The sequence below is a fragment of the Hylobates moloch genome, unplaced genomic scaffold (assembly GCF_009828535.3).
Source record: "Hylobates moloch isolate HMO894 unplaced genomic scaffold, HMol_V3 SCAFFOLD_10, whole genome shotgun sequence".
In the NCBI taxonomy this organism is placed as follows: domain Eukaryota; kingdom Metazoa; phylum Chordata; class Mammalia; order Primates; family Hylobatidae; genus Hylobates; species Hylobates moloch.
Genome location: NW_026652285.1, coordinates 71323037 through 71342063, shown reverse-complemented (window position 1 = coordinate 71342063; position 19027 = coordinate 71323037). Strand labels below are relative to the sequence as shown.

The 19027-nt window shown below is 40.1% G+C and overlaps 1 protein-coding gene across 2 annotated transcripts in view; it reads right to left on the bottom strand.

Moving 5' to 3' along the window:
• The window catches only part of TGFBR1 (transforming growth factor beta receptor 1), a 46956-nt gene extending 28219 nt beyond the window's left edge, over positions 1-18737 (bottom strand). The window contains exon 1 of one of the 2 annotated variants that reach the window (XM_032164668.2): positions 18559-18737. In XM_032164668.2, coding sequence (XP_032020559.1) covers positions 18559-18649 — 91 coding nt within the window. In that variant the 5' untranslated portion in view covers positions 18650-18737. Of the gene's footprint in view, positions 1-4628; positions 4708-18558 lie in introns of those variants that run through there. The other variant, XM_058445156.1, reaches the window with a different exon arrangement.
• Positions 18738-19027: the final 290 nt, after the last annotated feature.

The window sequence follows — 19027 nt, the reverse complement described above, 5'->3', positions numbered from 1 at the left end:
TGCTGCTTCTTCAGTTGTGTGAAGATCCTCTTCAGGCCAAATGTCCTTGTGGCACACTACACACAGCATAAGTTTCATGGTCATTGTAAAAGAAAGAGTAAAAAATAAAGGGAATTTGAATCGAGCATATGGCAATACAGGCATGGCATGCATATTCAAAAGCCAATAGCCTAACAGCCAATACCATATATGTACTTTATTATATGCAAGTGTTATATGGGTCCTACATGTGTAGTACAATTTGCAAACATTTGTTAGCAGTAAATATAATTGTAGGTATGCAATGTTTTTCCATTCTCATTTCCAGCAATAACTGGTTTAGAAAATCATTTAATGAAGATTTCGATAATGTCAAAATATTAACCTTATCTTCCAATGAACAAAATGGATGATATCTCAGTAAAACTTATAAACCTGTATTTGAGGAATGCTTGCTGTCAAGTGTTTTGGTTAGGTATGATGTCTCATCCTGAACTTACCAACAAGGCCTTGAAGTCATTAATACCCTCCTGCATAACATTACTGATGAGAAGAGGCACTACTCACAGCTTTTATTATCACTGAAGTTAAAATACAGAAACAGATTTAAAATGGAATTAGACCTAAAGCTATTTTTTTCTACTGCAAAACCTAAACATCATCTGTCACATGGAATAATTGTATTCATTTGAATTTTGTTTTTTTTGTAGTTGTCTTTGTATTTAATTTGCAGATTTGGTTTATAGTGGTGTATGAGCCAAGAACATAAGGGTTTTATATCTAGTTTCATGTCTACAGAATTTAAGTAACATTATGAAAAATACACTCTGTACTTCTCCTTTCAAAGAGGTCATTACATTACGGTAAATTTGAAAAAGTCAGTGCTAAAGGGTTTTTCCTAACTACTCTTTCAATAAGAAGTCACTAGACAAATAAAAACATGAAGATAACACAAAGCTTAACTAGGTAAAGATTTCTCTCTCCAGGGAATTAAAAAATTCCATTTCACCACTTGAAGCCAGTCTTGATTGACTACAAGACTGCTGTTATGTGATACGGCAGGATCATTTAGGGAAAAACTAAAACAGGAACTTAATTTTTTCCATGAACATGAGTTTTAATTGCCATTTAAAAAAAAATTCAAATTTACTTTATTAATAGATAGATTTGGCCCCTGGTTACCGCCCCCCCCGCCCCCGCCTTTTATTCAACTAGATTTTAAATTTTTAAACACATATACATGGCAAAATTTCAATCTAAAAAATGTATACGATGACACCTCCTTCCACCAGCCCAAAGCCCAAGTTCTCCTCACTCCGCAACACATCACCTTGACTCTTTCATTTAATTCTGCAATTATTCACTAAGCATCTCTATATGCCAGGTACAGTGTGGGCTATGAGGTGCAGAAATGAGTAAGACAAGGTATTTGAACTTGAGTAGTTCACTAGGGTGGAAGGGAAAGGCATTAAACAGATAATTAAAATCCTGAGTCCTGAGGAGAATGATCAAAGTGTTTCTACTCTGCTGCGGTAGAAGAGATTATCAAGAAAAGCTTCACCAGCATTCAAGTCAGAACTTGGAGAATATGTACAATTTGTTAGATAGATAAGGGTGAGAACGCTTTCCTGACTGGGTTTTCTTTCTCAGTGGCAGGATTTCATCCTTAGTGGCTGGCATACCAAGTAAGATGATCAAATTTAAATTGTTCAAGATGCTAACCACCATGTTTTATTTCATCAGGAAAATAAACATAATATCTCTCTGACCTATTTCATCATCAGACTGAGCTAATCAAATGAGATACTGTACATTATTAACACATTTGGAAACTAACATAAATGATTATATAAACACACAGAATTATCCCATATGATAAATGGCATTGTGCCAACGTGGTTTTTATTCGTAGGCCACCAAAGGTAAACTTCTTCCCAAAAGCGGTGACAAAATTCCACTGTAGAATCCCAGACTAACAGAACCACATGAAACTCTGAATATCATCTAGGCAATTCAGTTCTGTCATTTTATTAATGAAGAAACCAAAACTTAAGAAAACCAAAACGATTAAAAAAATTTTAAAAAGAAAACCAAAAAACCAAAATGATTCACATAAATATTCTACCCAGATTACAGGTGGATGTGAATCCTCACTATATTATCACCAGCCCATGAGTAAAATCTATACAACTATTTGCTATACCACTATCCCCATGCTAAGTAACCCTAAACTTTAAAGACTCCCAGGTGGACCTGATTTGGTTTAGACTCCTACAGTTTTGACTCTTCTGCTTGATAGCAAAAATAAGAACCAAATCCCCTGTTTAGGACCTTTCTACTACACTGTCCAACTTTGTTTCCATGCCCCAATCTTTAACAGTGGGCATAGCTTTCTTAATTTTGAGATGCACATTTCTCTAAGCTTTACATTTCTAAAATCTGAATACAATTTACAATCAAAGTAAAAAGAAAACTCCGGCCTCCAGACTGAAAGGTTAAGACACGATGGGTTGTTGTAACCTATGTATGTGCAAACTTGGCTATACATAGAAAATATTACAAGTTGAGTATACCTCATGCAAAATGCTCAGGACCCAAAGTGTTTTGGATTTGGGATTTTTTTCAGATTTTGGAATATTTGCATATACATAATGAGACATCTTGGGAATGGGACCCAAGTCTAAATATAAAATTCATTCACGTTTCATATATGCTTTATATAGATAGCCCGAAGGTAATTTAATATAATATTTGAAATAATTTTCAGCATGAAACAAAGTTCGTGTTAAGTACTTATGTGCACAGTTTTCCACTTGTGGCATCATGTTGGTGTGCTCAAAACGTTTTGAATTTCAGATTGGGATGTTTGACTTGTATTCATTTCACCATCACTGTAATTATTTGTCTTGATAGCTCCCTTGCAACTATACTTTAACTCAGGTTAAACAAGGATTTCAGTATGATTCAGCACTAAAAGGAAAAGCTCCCTTAGATTCGAAATAAATCACACAAGTACAGCATAAAGATCTGGTTAGCAGACCTGAGGAGTTTAACAACACATTTTAAGAGTCAGAGCCTTTAAAGAGTATCTTTTAATCCATTAATTCTACTACTTAGAGTTGTCTGAGGAAACAATAGGTGAGAGCAAAAATCTAAACTTGCAGATGTTCATTACAGTTTTTTATGATTGAAAATAACCTATGTGAATGACAAGACAATGACAGAATGAATCCTTATACAATCATAAATGAAAGACTATATAGCCATTAAAACTGGTATTTTAGAAGCATGCTTAAGGACAAGGAAATGGTCCTACTACTAAAGGGCAGGAAGTAAAGCTGTATAGTGTGATTACAATTATAGTCCTGTCAAGTGACCTTGTTTTTGTTCCACTTCAATGAGTTGAGGGGATATTTTAATATACAGAGCAGATGTGTGCACTTTGCCTTACCACAGGCCCTGAAAAGAAATGGAGAAACTTCTATGTCTAATGGTGAGTGCTAAAACAATAACCGAATTTCTCATTTCCTCTCAATCTAAGTAAGCTTTTACAGTTTCTTATTAGATTTTAATTTGACTAGTGGGTAGGTATTATAAGGATACGGTAGTTAAGTTGATGGAACTCAGAGACAGACTTAAGTTAAAATCCTATCTTTGCCAGTTAGGCACTGAGTAATCCTGAGGAAGTCACGTAACTTATTTGAACCTAAATTTCTTCAGCTTACTTCCTAAATTTATAACATACTAACAAACAGTACCAATCTCAGAAGGTTTGAGGGTTAATGAAATAGCATACATAGAATACTTAGCACAGTGCCCAGCACATAATAAAATGTTCAAAAATTAGTTTATGCACTTTTTCAACAAGTATTTCTTTAGAGCTCCTATCACGTGCCAGTCTCTGGTCTAGATGCTAGACAGAGAATCAGAGCTAATGTTGAGACAGCTCTGGTAGGCAATACTGACATAGAACACAATATAAACCATATGCACATAAAACAGTTAATGTTCATGGTACCTATCATCTCTTTCTCCTTCATAAATATTCATGCAGTTTTTCAACAATATGACTGAACAGACCTGGCTCAAGAACTTCACTATAGTAGCATTAGGCACACACAGAAAGTATATTTTCAGTTCCAACCCAAATTAACAGTGTAGGGACACATCCAGTGTGTATATGTAATATCCCTAATAAATAAGTTAATATCTAATTAGCCATAAAACGTTCATGCTGGAAGGAATGTGAACAGAAATATCAGATCCCAGCTCCTTTAGAGATGAAGAAACAGAAATGTCCTAACAGTTACATCAACATAATCTAGATTTATTCCAAAAGTACACAAAGAAAAAAAGGATTACTTGATAATCTACAGTGATTTCCACCCCTACTCCCCACAACCCCTCATGTAGGACAAAATGAAAAATTTCAACCTTTCCCTTTGGAAAGCACGAGTGGCTGTAGGAGAGACTGGCTTGGCTGCACAGATTACAAGGCGTAATAATGAATGTAAATGAAAGTGACTGATCATCCTGGGCTAGGGGAATGACATACAAAACAGAACTGTGGTAGAGAAGGAACTGTGGTAAGAGAAGGAAGTGGTAACCACTCCCAGCTGCCATTGACTCGGGGCAGAGGAGAGCAATACCTGGGCCAGCAAACAGCGAAAGATTTGTTGGAGCCACAGTTGAAGAAATGAACTGATGGTCCTGGGCAGTTAGTAATTTTAGAAGCAGAAAGCAAGGCCTGAACACCTTTTCTCAGAACACAACAGTCAATGTAACCTGTGTAGGAAGAAAGAAAAAACCTTTAGGAGGATAGAGATAATTAGGATGAGATTCCTGCCCTCAAGTTCACAATGCAGAGAACACGCCACTGATAAATGATGATGCAAAGTGCACAGATCAGGGGACAGAAAAGGGAGATTTCTCTGAAATATGACACCTAAACTAAGACTTAAAGAAAGCTAGTGAAGAAAGGAAAGTCATTTTAGGTAGAGGATATACAAAAACATTGTACAAAAGATGCCAAAATAAAAGTTTGAGCCAGGCGTGGTGGCACGCACCTGTAGTCCCAGCTACTTGTGAGGCTGGGGCAGAAGGATCACTTGAGCCCCAGGAGTTTGAGGCTGCAGTGAGCCATGATCAGGCCATAGCACTCCAGCCTGGGCAACAGAGTGAGATCCTGTCTCAAAAAAAAAAAAAAAAAAAAGAAAAAAAGAAAATAGTAAGGGAGTTTGGCAGTTTAGATGATGTAAACAAAACCAAAAAACTGATAAAATTCAACAGCTATTCATGATTTTTAAAAATCTTAGCAAACTGATAAAATTCAACAGCTCTTCATGATTTTTAAAAATCTCAGTAGACTGCAGAATTTTAAAAAGATTCTGAAATAATCAGATTAAATAAAAGGCATAAAAGCAGGCATTACATTTAATGTTGCATGACTGTCATTTTCCCTTGAAATCACAAGTAAGAAAGGGATATCCATCACTACTTCTCAACATTGTATTAGAGGTCTGAGTGTAGTAAGTCAGAAATAAACAAAAGGAAGATAGACTGGAAAGACACAGAACTATCATTACTTGCAGAGGACAACTATGTACATGGAAAATCCAAAAGTGACCTACAGATCAACTATTAGAATTAATTAGTAAATCTAGCAAGGTCACTAATACAAGGTTATTCACTATTCCAAAAAAAAATTACATTAAAAAATCATTCTTAAACCAGCAATAAATAGAAAACATTTTTTAAAAATCTAAAAACTAGGAATAAACCTAACAAAAGACAGGTAAGACCTCTGCAGAGAAAGCTTAAAAAATATTACTCATTGATAGAAATTCCAAAGGAGATAAAATAAAATTTTAAAATGTATTTATAAATGGAGAAAAGTGACAAATTCCTAACTGGAAGATTCAATACTGTAAAGAGGTCAATACTCCATAAAGTGATCTGTAGATTCAATCAAATCAAATCAGAATCCCCACAGGGTTTTTTTATGCAGTGGGAACTGACAAGTTGATTCTGAAATTTATATGGAAAAACAACATCGCAAGAATAACCAAAGTAATCTTTGGAAGACTTACACTACTAGATATCAGGACTCCTAACATCATAATAATTAAGACAGTATGGTAATGGCACAAGGACAAATGGGCAAACAAAACAAGAGATTACAGAGAAACAGACCCTCACATATACAACCTCTTGATTTATGATGAAGGTGATCTTATTGTACACTGGGGGAAAAAAGGTTTTACCAATAAATGGTTCCCAGTCAACTAGATATCCATATTTTAAAAATAATAAAAATCTCATACCATAATAAATAAGCAACTCCAGATGGACTATACATCTCAATGTGAAAGGTAAAACCAATCTTTTAAATGAAAACACAGGAAAACATTTTTAAAACATTTGGGTCAGAAAAAGTAAGCAAACAGGATTCAAAAAGCACTTACCCTTAAAGAAAAAAATTGAAGGCCGGGCACGGTGGCTCATGCTGTAATCCCAGTACTTTGGGAGGCCGAGGCAGGTGGATCACCTGAGGTCAGGAATTCGAGACCAGCCTGGCCAACACGGTGAAACCCCGTCTCTACTAAAAGTACAAAAAAAAAAATTGCCAGGTGTGGTAGCGGATGCCTGTAATCCCAGCTACACGGGAAGCTGAGACAGGAGAATCTCTTGAACCCAGGAGGCAGAGGTTGCAGTGAGCCAAGATCGCGCCACTGCACTCCAGCCTGGGTGACACAGTGAGACTCCGTCTCATCTGAAATGTTCATCTCCCTTGTCAAACAAAATACCAAAGCAAAGCAGTTAAATTGTGGTTGCAGTCTCCTAGAAGAACACAGCTGAATTAAACCAAGCAAGGAGAGAACAGCCTGCCAAAATGAAGGAGCTTTTGTATAATTTCTATATTTGCATTTTTATATTTTTAATCATTAAATTTTGGACTCCCTTGGAGCCTAAAGATATAAGCATCTAGTGTTGACTGAACTCCTTTCAGGGAAACATTTGCCCTCTGAGACTAAACTATGTGTATATGAAAACTTAGGCTTGAGATGTACCGTAAGAAAGCTAATAAAGTTTTCAGACCTCAAAATCTACATGCCGAGACTTGGCATTAGGAATATGGGTTTCCAATTGCTGGTAGCACTGATACAGTAGCATCTTGGCTACTGAAGAAAGTGGTGGGTTGGTTACTAAAAGGATCTATCAGGCTCAGAGGCATAAGGGTCTTGATGTTATTTATCCCTTGGATAACTGATGATACAACACAGAAGACTATCTTGCAGAATTATGAAATCTATATACAAGTCAATAATCACTAGGCTCTAGATAATAGTTTAGAATGGTTCACAGGTGATTATACTCATTTCTTCCACGAGATTTTCCTTTTTCCCAGTTACAGAGACTAAGCTAAATCAGATGGAAGCACCCAATTGCTTAGGGCAACTACACTATCTCCTCAGGGACACACCATCTGTTTGCAGTGCACAGCTAATTCTGAGCCTGTTGGTCCTTGCAGAGTTTCCCTTAAGACTTCTGCCTGATGCCTAAAATCCCTTAAAACTCCTCCCTCCTTTCCCTTCTCCCATGGTAAGGCAAGAGCAGGCTGGATCTGACAAAACTTAAATGATAGATGAAATCTAGATAAAATACTTACGTGGCCTTATTTTTTTTTTTTTTAAGAATAAAGTGAAGAAACAATTATGATCATGGGGAGAAAGAGAATGTGAGAGCAGAAAGGCTCAAGTTTATACATGCATCGAAATAAGAAGGAAGAAAACAAAAGGAAAATGCACCATGGAAAGAAGGAAAGCAAAATAATGGAAAGGGAGAAAAAAGGAGCATCTCTTCCTAGGAAAGTAATCTACAATGCTGTGTTAATCTGCCAATGCTTTGGTGGCACTGGCAATCAGAAATTGTCTTTCCTCATTGACAAACATGACCAGACTCTGGCCCCTGGTTTGTAATTTTTTTCCTAAGTGTAAAATGAGACAAAACAACTAAAACTACTTTAACTTGTTTATTTTGATAAAATAATTATATATAATTATTGTTGAAGGAAATCTACAATACACAATCTTGCATGTTTTTATTTAAATCTATTGCACATTGAATAACAAAATTAAAATGTCAGGTTTTCAATTGGAGAAAGTACTCAAATCAACAACCATGTGCTGAACAAAGAGACCCAATTAGAGCACATTATAGTTTGATTTGGAAATGAATACATCAAGCAAAAAATAAAAAACCCATACATATATCGTGTACATGCACACAAATGAAAGGGCAGTTGCTGCTTTTCTATCTCTGTGTGTCTCTTCAAGTTTAACTCTATCCTCCATATTCAGTGCTCCTAAATATCTATATTAGTCCTAGTTTCTTGCAGAAAAAGCCATTTGTTTTTGCCTTTTCCCTGGGGACCTATTTGTAATTCAATGCATATTTAAGGATCTCATAATGTAGAAATGTAACAGGATGCCTGAACAAGGTGTCCTAGAACTATAAATATACACTATTATGTAATCAGTGAGGTTTACACCTAGGAAATCTAGATGGAACGGTTTTCCTGAAGCAAATGAACAAAAATAAGGAGGTTCAGTCTTGGTGGTGAGAACAAGGAAACACTGGAACAGACCTGAAGTAGCACAGCAACTGCAGAAAAAAGGAAAAGTGAATCCTTACAAATCATGAGAGTGATAAACCTGAATTGTTCACTTTATTTTTCAATGGCCCCTGTACAAAGACTTCTATAAAAGCTTTTGCTCAAGAACAGAGAGAAGCTTGTTTTTCCCAATGAAATCAGAACGCTTCTAACCAAAGAATGCCCTCATGCTAATGTACTTGCCTATCTTTTCCATGAATACTGGGATTACTGTGACACCAGTACAGTAGGGCCACACTCTCAGAATCTAAGTGTGGTCTCTCCTAAAGTAATCATTCCCAACATCCATTACTCAGAAATGAAGCAGTTCTTCAAACAAGAAACCCAAGCAAAGACACTCTGGATCTTACTGACTTGCACCTGTTTGAAGGTAAATGTCTGGCTCTGCCTTTGGTGGCAGTACTCAGATGAAGTGTATCAAATGGAGACACACCAAAAGATACGGGCATGAGAAAAATGTCTTTGTAAGCCAGACTGAATAGTTTCATGTTGCTCTCTATTCATTATCCTCTAGCTTTTAGCAAAGTTTGATTTAAATGTCCTAGTCTTACATCAGCTGTTCCACTGGCATTAGAGAAAGACTAATGTGTTCATACTTGGATCAGAGACTTAAACTGGAGAAGATGGAGGCAGCAGCACTAAAGTGAACCCTCAATACGTGTTAAAGGGGGAAGCCTCAGAACAAGAATCAGATTACTGCCAGATCCAACAATAAACCCTTACCACTTGGAGATTCTCCCTGTATTACAATCTTGGCGTTTGGGGCTCCACTTTATTAAGGAAGGTGGCAGCCTCCTCATGAATTCTCGATAGGTGATGAGATCTATGCAAATTATCAGTCTTCCTTACTTGCCTTGGTTACCAGAAAACTCAGAGCTAAGTATTGTGTTCAACTTTTAAAGCTTTCCTCAGCTAAACTTACAGATAATTGTTCTCTTTTTCTTTCGCTTTTTGACTTACTGATTCTTATCTTTTGTGGTCAGTAGATTTGGTCTTACTGAATTTGCTATTATTTCATGCTTCCAAAATCCTTTTTTGGAAAATGACCAGAATACAAGCCAATCAATGGATAAACTAACTTTTCTCGTATAATACAGGAGGTACAAGATACTGCTCATCTTGAAGTCATGAATCCTAGGGATATTTAGACTATATTTGGCTAAAATCGGTAAGCAAGGAAGCTTGAATTATGCCCAAAAGTACAGAATTCTAGAGGAGAAACAGAGCTTACAGATAAACAAGTCCCACCTCCCACCTAATGTAAGAAATTCCTTCTACAATTTCTCAGACAGAAGCCTATCTAGCCTCTGCCTGAATAGTTCCAGTGTGACAGGGAACATACTACCTTACAATGTTCCATTTTGACAGCTATGGTAGAGAGTCATTCCTTACACTGAGCTGAATTCTGCCTTTCAGTCTACCAATTAATTCTAGTTCTTCATTACACAGACATGTATTTCTTCTTTCAGAAGACATTCTTTCACTTCTTTAAATACATAATAATTCCCCTTTATTGAACACCTACTGGTGTCAGGCTATGTACTAAGTGTAAATACTACTGTACACTATTTTCACAATGATCAGGTAAATTAGGAACTATCCTCTTTTGAAAAGTGAGTCACAGATACACTGATTAGACTCTAATTACAGCCAGATATGTTGGGGCTTATATACTACTCCTATAAACAAAGATTTCATTAAATTTCTGACAACCGAGTCACATGAATTTAATCTGCCTTCAAAACTGAAAGAAAAACTTAAGTTAGATCAATCCAAATAGAAAAAGAGAGATGGTCTAGGGATACAACTGCACCAGTGTTTGGTTCATTGAGAAAAACAACAGGAAAAGCATTTAAAAGGATAGCCATCAGGGAGCTCCAGGAGATAATAAAGCTGACACCTGTAACATCAGCAACCATGACCTGAGGCCTAGGCCGCAAGCAGGAAACTTCCTCTCTTTTATCTCAGCCAAGAACCACACTCCCAAGAGATCAAACGCATTACTGCAGAGAAAGCAGCACTGTCTGAAGGTTAATTTCAATACAACCAGAAGATCACAAGTAATTCTGAATATATACATCTTTACTAAGAGAGGTAGGGGAAAAATAGAAAGCATGAACCTGAAAAACAGGAGAGAACCATATCCCAGCAAACGGACCGGGACTCCAGATACAAGCTAGGACTTCAAGGTCTAAATAAAAACTCCATTTAAGGTAGCGTTTTAGGACACTAGAATCCTCCCACCCCTAAAAGAGAAAGAGAGAGAGAGAGAGAGAATATGAGGTGAATGCTAGATGCTAGTAGCCATTTCTTTGCTTAAGGTTCTCTCCCATTTCCAACTAGGTTCCATTTTTTTTTATCTTTGCTGACTACTAAGCAATTTTATTTGGCTACCTTCACCTCAAACTCAACATGCTTAAACCAGAATTCGTCTCCCCTTAATCCTCGTGCCAAATTACTCACTAAGTTAAAGGCATTATCCAGCCTAAAAAAGCTTGGGAGTCATTCTTTTTTTCTTTCATGGAGTCACTCTTAATTTCTGTACTCTACCTCTTTACAGCTAAGACCTACCGCCACTCAACAAATATTGAGTGAGTGCCTAGGATGCACCAGGCACTTTCTATACACTTGAGATACATTAGTGAACAAAACAAAGACATCCACTTTCACAAAGCTTAGAATGATAGGAAGGAGACAATAAACAGTAAATAAGTATATGTGATAAGTAAATAAATAAAATATGTTAGAAGATATTGTTACACAGAAGGAAAGCACTGTAGGATGATGACAATATTTTAAAAGGTGGCAGGATAAGCCTCACAGAGAAAAAGGTGTCATCTGAGCAAAGACTTGCAGGAGGTGAGGGAGGAAGCCATGCAGGTATGTGAGGGAAGAGCACACAAGCAAGGGAACAGCCACACACAGGCCCCTACTACTAATTCTTCTGATTTCTTTGTTTCAAATGTCATACAGTCACCATTTCACCCCGTTTCTCAATGCCATCAAACCAACTCCAAAATTTCCCTGGGTAGCCACCCTGATCCATTCCCTCTGTGGCACAATTAGACATTCTTTTTCCACATTAAAACCTCTCACCTGATTTTCAAGGCCCATAATTCTCTGAGCCCACCCTTTAACACCATGAACTTCCATTTCTCCCCTTAGAAATCCTGAAACTTAGAATGCTCTTTCTCCACACATGCCATCCTCTCCAGCCAAGGAGTGCCTCCTTTCCACCACACATCCACTCAAAGCCCTACCCTCCTGCAAGGCAGAGAGATCAAGTCCTACCTCCTCTGTAAAGCAGTCGCTGTGGTTGGTAGTACTGAGTCTGTAGTCGTATTTCCTCAGCATCAATTTTTTGAAAAGCAAGACTGCCTCTTACTTTTCCTATATTTCTCATCATGTTGATCACTACTAAATATTTGCTAAGAATAGATGAGCCATTTCCGCTGTAAACTGAAGCTCTTTCCTCTGTAAACTGAAGCTCTTTGTCAATTTAAACACTTTCATTAGCTTTCATAAACTGCTGAAATAGAATGATTAAGGAATGGTTTGTTGCTTTTTTTTTTTTTTTTTTGAGATGGAGTTTCACTCTGTTGCCCGGGATGGAGTGCAGTGGCACGATCTTGGCTCACTGCAAACTCCGCCTCCCGCGTTCAAGTGATTCTCCTGCCTCAGCCTCCAAGTAGCTGGGATTACAGGTGCCTGCCACTACGTCCAGCTAATTTTTTGTATTTTTAGTAGAGACAGGGTTTCATCATGTTGGCCAGGCTGGTCTCGAACTCCTGACCTCGTGATTCGCCCACTTTGGCCTCCCAAAGTGCTGGGATTACAGGTGTGAGCCATGACCATGCCCAGCCCAAGAATGGTTTTTTATACTCAAAAAAAAAAAAAAAAAAAAAAAAAAGCATGGGTGCAGGATATGCCAAAATGTTAATAATGGCTGGTGATGGCTTTTTTCTTTTCTCTAATAGAAATTTTCAGTCCTGTGCTTATGTTACTTTCAGAAGAAAAGAATTTGCTATGAATATATGTATAAATCAATACAAATAGTAAGTGATCAACTATCACTGGACACATCAGGGAGATTCAAATTACCTAAAAATATGATGTTAAAGAAAGACTGTTAGTATCTGAATAGCCTGCAGTTGCAAAGAAACAGTAAAACTGTAATCAAGACAATCTGAAGCAAGTTCTCATGGTTTGCAAAAAAGAGAAAAACTTTCCTGCTGAAGTGGCTCTAACAATGTATTTCCTCTACATGAAAGTAGCATGGACATATGTGACCCCACCATAAGTAGAGGAGCATCTGTATAGGAAAAGAGCACATACCCTGGAGTGCTCAAATGCAGGCTCCACCTTTCATTAACAGCGCAACTTCAGTTTCCTGGTCTATAAAATGGAAACAAAGAGGGTCTTCTTTCAGAGATATGAACTAGGTTCCAATCTGAGCAAAATTGTGTCAATTCTGCCTACCCAGGCAGATGGGGTTTATGGTAATAAAAAAGCATTTGAGTCTCAGTGGTTGAACTACTGTTAGTCTACATCTGTGCCATTCAAAGCAGTGTCTTTCTTTTATATATGTATTTACGAATAGAGGATGAAAAAATACTAACACCTTTAGATAATGTTTAGAGTTGAAAAGAATCTTGGGGTAGAGCTGATGTTATCAAAACCTACAGTTATCTTCTGAGCACTGGCCACCTGTATCTGGGAACAAATGGACTTAAGAGTTTGGAAATTAACCAGCAAATAAGTAAGAAGTTTTGGTACTCTATACAACTACCACTCAAGGTTGGTTATGAGAATTAAATGATGACATATTAGCCATGGTCAAAGAAAAAAAAAGAGAGAAGAGAGAATTAAACGAGACAAGACAGGTAGAATATGTAGCATATTCTTGTAACCCTTCAAGAAATTTCAAAGCAACCTGTGTGTATACTCTGCAAGTCAATTTTTTTTAAAGTTAGATTAGAAATCGTTCTTTGAGGGAGCAGCTTTACAAAAGATTTGATCTGATCTATAAAATTGGACCATAAAACCAACTGGACTTAGTCCACTAGTATTTAAGAAAGTGATGTCTGAGATGAATAATTACAAGTCTACCAACCAATTTTCTTCATGATGAAGAAGGGTAGCCACAAGAAACTTACCTGGAAAGCAAACAAAACACATAAAATTGGATCTAATTCAAAGTGGTAAACAATTTTAATGTTTATGGAGACTGCCTGGATTTGACATTGAGAAAATTCAGTTAAGAATGGCATTAAATATTATCCTAAGTATTGGAGTTAGGTTGGGTCAGAACAGACCATACATTTTGAGAAGACTCCAAAACTTTCCTCAAGCTAGTTCTATGGGACAAAGCATTAAAAAATCCCTGAGAAATATGCCAGCATCTGCCCTCAATTCCAGAAGCAGGAAGCAAAGATGTGACCCAATCACATGACATTAAACCACAGTCCATCTGTTCAGAGAACTCTGTGTTACGTAAGCCATGACCAAGGAGAACTGCAAAAGGCAAGAGGTTTGTCGACATTTGTAAGGGGCTCTGTGGTTTGAAGAGACACGTTCTCACATCAGAAGGGCCATCCATAGGATAACAGCATTTTCAAAATTCCATTTATTACACAGGAACATATTTGGTGCAATAAAATGACACTACAAGAATGGTGTTGAGTCCCTGTAACTGCTCAACTAAGGCCTAGAACCTTTCAACAGGGGTCTTCCCTACATAAGCGGCCCTCCTCACAGGAACAAGATTTATCTTCCTCTTGATTATTTGTATGTCAACTCCTCTCTTAATTTCAACAACAAAGCGGATCATCTAATATTCTAAACCAAGGCCTTTAATTACACCCCAATTCAATTAACCGTACTTACTCAAGACCATCTTCCAAACTACTATAGGCCTGCTTTTCTCAATCAATAAGTTTATACTAGGTCCTTTTATCAGCAATTAAAACAAAAATTGACCTTTCCCTTGAGGACTTAAAGGCTTTAATCATTCCCCCTCCCTTCCACCTTTAGAATTCACTTTTCATGAATTCTGTGAAGTTCAAGGCCTACTTCACTTAAGTCACTCACCCCTTCGTGGATGCCAACCACCTATCCCAACCCTGTCCCACCCCCACCTCCGAGTCCTTCACATTTTAAAGCACCATATAGGGCACGAGATGTGGAATCAGAAAATCAAAGTTCCTGTCTCTCTTCTGCCCCTGTGCCACCCTAAGAAATTCACCTGAGTCATTTTTTCATCTGTAAACTGAAGTGATAATATACTTAGGACTTTCACCATTTGAATGCCCAGCCCTACTGGGCATCCCATAATGTTATTCTCCCTCATTCATTCCACTTTGATTAATTTTATGTTTTATTTCCAGCTATGTACTATAGCTTTTAGGATTGGGGAAAAAATGATAGAGGTTAATACATCCAAACTCCACAGTACAGAATAAGGAACCTAACTCTGAAGAGTAACTTGCCAGTCAGTCAGTAAAAGCCTTGTTTCCTCCCTTGGAGTAGGCCCCAGGACAGTTGGGGACACAACTTTAAAAGAACTTTCACACTCATCAAATCCCACTCTGAATTCTACCCACCCTTCAAAGTCAGTTTAAGTCCTAAAGTGTCCAGGAAGCCTCCCGCAATCATTCCAGCTTACGCTAATCATTTCCCTTTTTGAATACTAATGCCTCCCTATAGAGATGATATTAAAAATATTTAACAACTGGCACTACAAGGGTACCAACCAATCAGAAAGGATGTTTAACCAAAACACACATGGCCCAGTGGGAACTGCTTATTGAACATCAGTCCTGCTCATTAGTAACAACACAGAATAGCAACCTCAAACTCAAATACCACTTTCTCATGTGATCTTCACAATCTCATGAATTAGGCAAAAGTAGGTATTGCCCCTGTTTTCTGCATAACTGCTGGTGAAGGTGGGACAAATGACCAATTGCTTTCAACACACCATACAACTTTTCCTGATTATTTATACGGAATTATAAGTTAATATTGCATAAACTGGACTTACATAAAACAGTATGAATATTAAAGGAATGCTCAAATAGAAATCAACAAGCATTTATGTGGAATAGAATATAAAACACAGTGCTAAGTTCTGAGGCCATAAAAGAAAGAAATGGCATGAATCTTGTCCTCTGGGTACCATAACACATTCAAGTAGAGTTAAGTAGCAGCACAGGCAGTAGAAATGGACAACACAAACTGTTAAGTGTTGCAGAGTTCTGGAAGACAAAGAATTCAAGAACTAAACCAGCACAGCAAGTCAGGGCTGAGAACTTCTCACACTCCCAAAAAAGGGGCAAAACTAAATGTGTAGTGAAAAGGCTGAACAGTCAGGAGTCAGTGAGAAAGAGAAATTGCTTGAAAGTCTGCAGTAACGGGAAATGAGATCCCTGGTAGGATACTCAGAGATGGCCCCAATCATAAGCTGCTAAGTGTTGTTGTAAGTGCTGAATACAAATGGGAAATCTTACAAACCTTCGTGGGGATGGCTGAGGAAGACTAGTTTGGCAGCAGCCATAGAAAGCCCAGATGAGAGAAACATGGGAAAGCAACTAGATTTGGAGGATAACAGGCAGGATTAAGCTGAAGGCTGCATACCAAGAAAGGAGGAGACATTCAAGAGGCATTCATAGAAGAGTTGGATTGGGGGCATGTTTTCAAAGAAAAAAAGTTATGAAATGGCAGAAAGGATGCAAATAGCATTCTCAGATGCGATATACATATAGACACAGTGGTACTAAAACTGTGTACTAGGGACAAGGAATCAATTTCCCTACAGAAACCTATGTTGGAGAAAGAAGTTGGGCAGAGAACAATAAAACATACTCAGAACATAAAAAGGTGCAAGTCTTTAAAAGGGAAGCCAAGTTATAGAGGAAATAAAAAGCATTTGACCTTTTTCAGAATGTCTTTTAAGAGTGGACTGAGGCATCATCATAACCAACAGGGAAGGCAGACAAGCTGGGGCAGTCTGGACTTAAGAGTAATAAGAGGACAGCTTTGTATTTTGTGCATATCATGGAGACTGTAAACTCCTCCAGGACATGGACTGAGCAATGTTCTGTATCTTCAACTAAGTCCACTACTGTTACTTGAATACATGAACGCTTCTTATGCTACTTCTGGTGGAAAAGAGTGCACTCTGTTATTCAAGTTAATAGTGGTGTGGAAATGTTACCTGTGTTTCATGCCTAACTATATTGATTCTCCCAAATGTCCACACAGTTACCTTGCCTTCCTCCCTAGGCCAATGTCAAAAATCCATTGTTTCCTCTAATGCAGGCCCACGTGAAGGGACTCAGGAATGTGCTAAGAGTCGGAATGAAGCCTATGTGATATTCAAATCATGAGGAAAGAATCCAAAGTGAATAATAAAGACCAATTGCTCATGAGACGACTGAAGAAAAATGGGCTACGCCAGATAGTATGATGTATACATATTTTTATATATATATATTATATATATATGACATACAGGTTTTGGAAACTGAGATGAGTGAAAATCCTAGCTTTAGCACTTAAGTTATTGGGTACTTAACGTGTCTGCACCCCACTTTTCACATCTGTAAAGTGGGGCAAATGCCACTACTCCCGAGAGTTTACTTGTGGTGATTAAATAATGTACTTATACAATAGGGTACTTTATGCATTTACATCGTAGTAATGCATAATACATAGACGGTAGCTATTAGGACTAATTATAATCGTCATCGTCAGTCTTGATTTTTAAAACAAATTTCAACATCTTTTGTCCAGTTTCAGAAACAGAAATGTACTTTCACTGCATTTTAGTTGCTAACACTGAGGCTGTGTATTTTAGCTTCTAGTGTCTCAGTTCTGCTACTAACGAAGTTTCTCACTCATCCCTTCGTGGATGCCAACCACCTACCCCAACCTGATTTACTATTTTGAAAAATCCAGCGAACATTTTTCCTTGAAAACCAGCTATACAGATGTTTGACTCAAACTATCAACTGTCACTCAAGAAAAGGAACATCGCGAGTGATGTTCCTTCGAGGAAATAAAAAGCGTTTAATCAATTCACAGTCATTCCCAAAATTTCCAAAACCCGCAGAATGAGCAAACGTTCAAGTTTCCACTACGAAAACAATCCGTAGCCTTCTGGTTACTGGACTCACTTCAACACTCCCCAGACGCACGAAAGAAGAAACATTCCGCGCATCTCCGCGCTTCCTTCTTCTCACACAAAGCCCCCCTGGCTGGAGAAGCAGCCCCTTCCAGCAGGGTCGGGTCGGGTCGAGCCGGGCGGGAGTCAGGGCGGCCTGCGGACCCGGGGGTCTCACCACACGTCGCCCCCGACTCCCACTGGACGAAGCCCTAGCGGCTTGGAGCTCACACCTCGCCCGGGAGCCGCCTTCCACACCAACCTCAAACCCCGCCCCGGGCCCGGCAGCCTCGGGCACGGATCCTCTTGGGGCGGGGGTCCCCGGAACAAGGTCACGCCGTGCCCAGGGGGCGGCGGCGGGCAGCCACGGCTCTGCCAGTCCCCGCCGGCCTCGCACTCTCCGCCCCTGGCCCTCGCCCGCTCACACCCCAGAGGGCAGCCCCGGACCTCGGACGACTCCGCCCGACTCCACCTCCCCGGGGAGTCCCGAGCGGGGCGGCCTCGGGCAGCCGGACACGTCCGCCCGCGCCCGGACACACGCCCCTGCCCCGCCTCCCCTCCCCGCTTGCGGTTCGCCCGGCGGCCGCCGAGCCGCGCGGGGCCACGAGTGCCCGGCCCGGGCCCCGGCGCCGCCACCTGCGCCCCCGGCCCCGCGCCATGTTTGAGAAAGAGCAGGAGCGAGCCAGAGGCCGGGCCCGGCCCGCACGCCCCGCAGTCGCCCGCCCGCCGCGCCGCCGCTCACCCGCCGCCCCCGGGAGCAGCGCCGCCGCCGCCGCCGCTGCCAGCACGAGGAGGAGCAGCCGGGGACGCGGAGCAGCGGCCGCCGCCTCCATGGTCCCGCCGCCACCGCCTGTGGCCCGGCCCGGCCCGGCCGCCGCCTCACCCCAGCAAGCCTCGCCTCGCCCCACCTCCCCCGCCGCCGCGGCGGCCTCGCTCCGGCCCTTTGTAACTGCTCGGGGGACGCGCGCCCATTGGCTGCCGGGCTCCCGCCGGCCCCGCCTCCCCGCCGCCGCGAGCGGCCAAGCTGGACCCAGCCGGGAGCCCCGCCTGCGGGCCCGCCCGGCAGCCAATCCGCAGCCGCGAGCGCCGGTTTCTGGCCACGCCCCACGCTCCCCGGGGGCCGGGCCGGCAGACCCCAGCCCCGGCCCGATCGGCTCCCCGCTCCGAGAGGCCGCGTGGGGGCGGGGTCTGCCAGCCCGAGCACCGTTGAG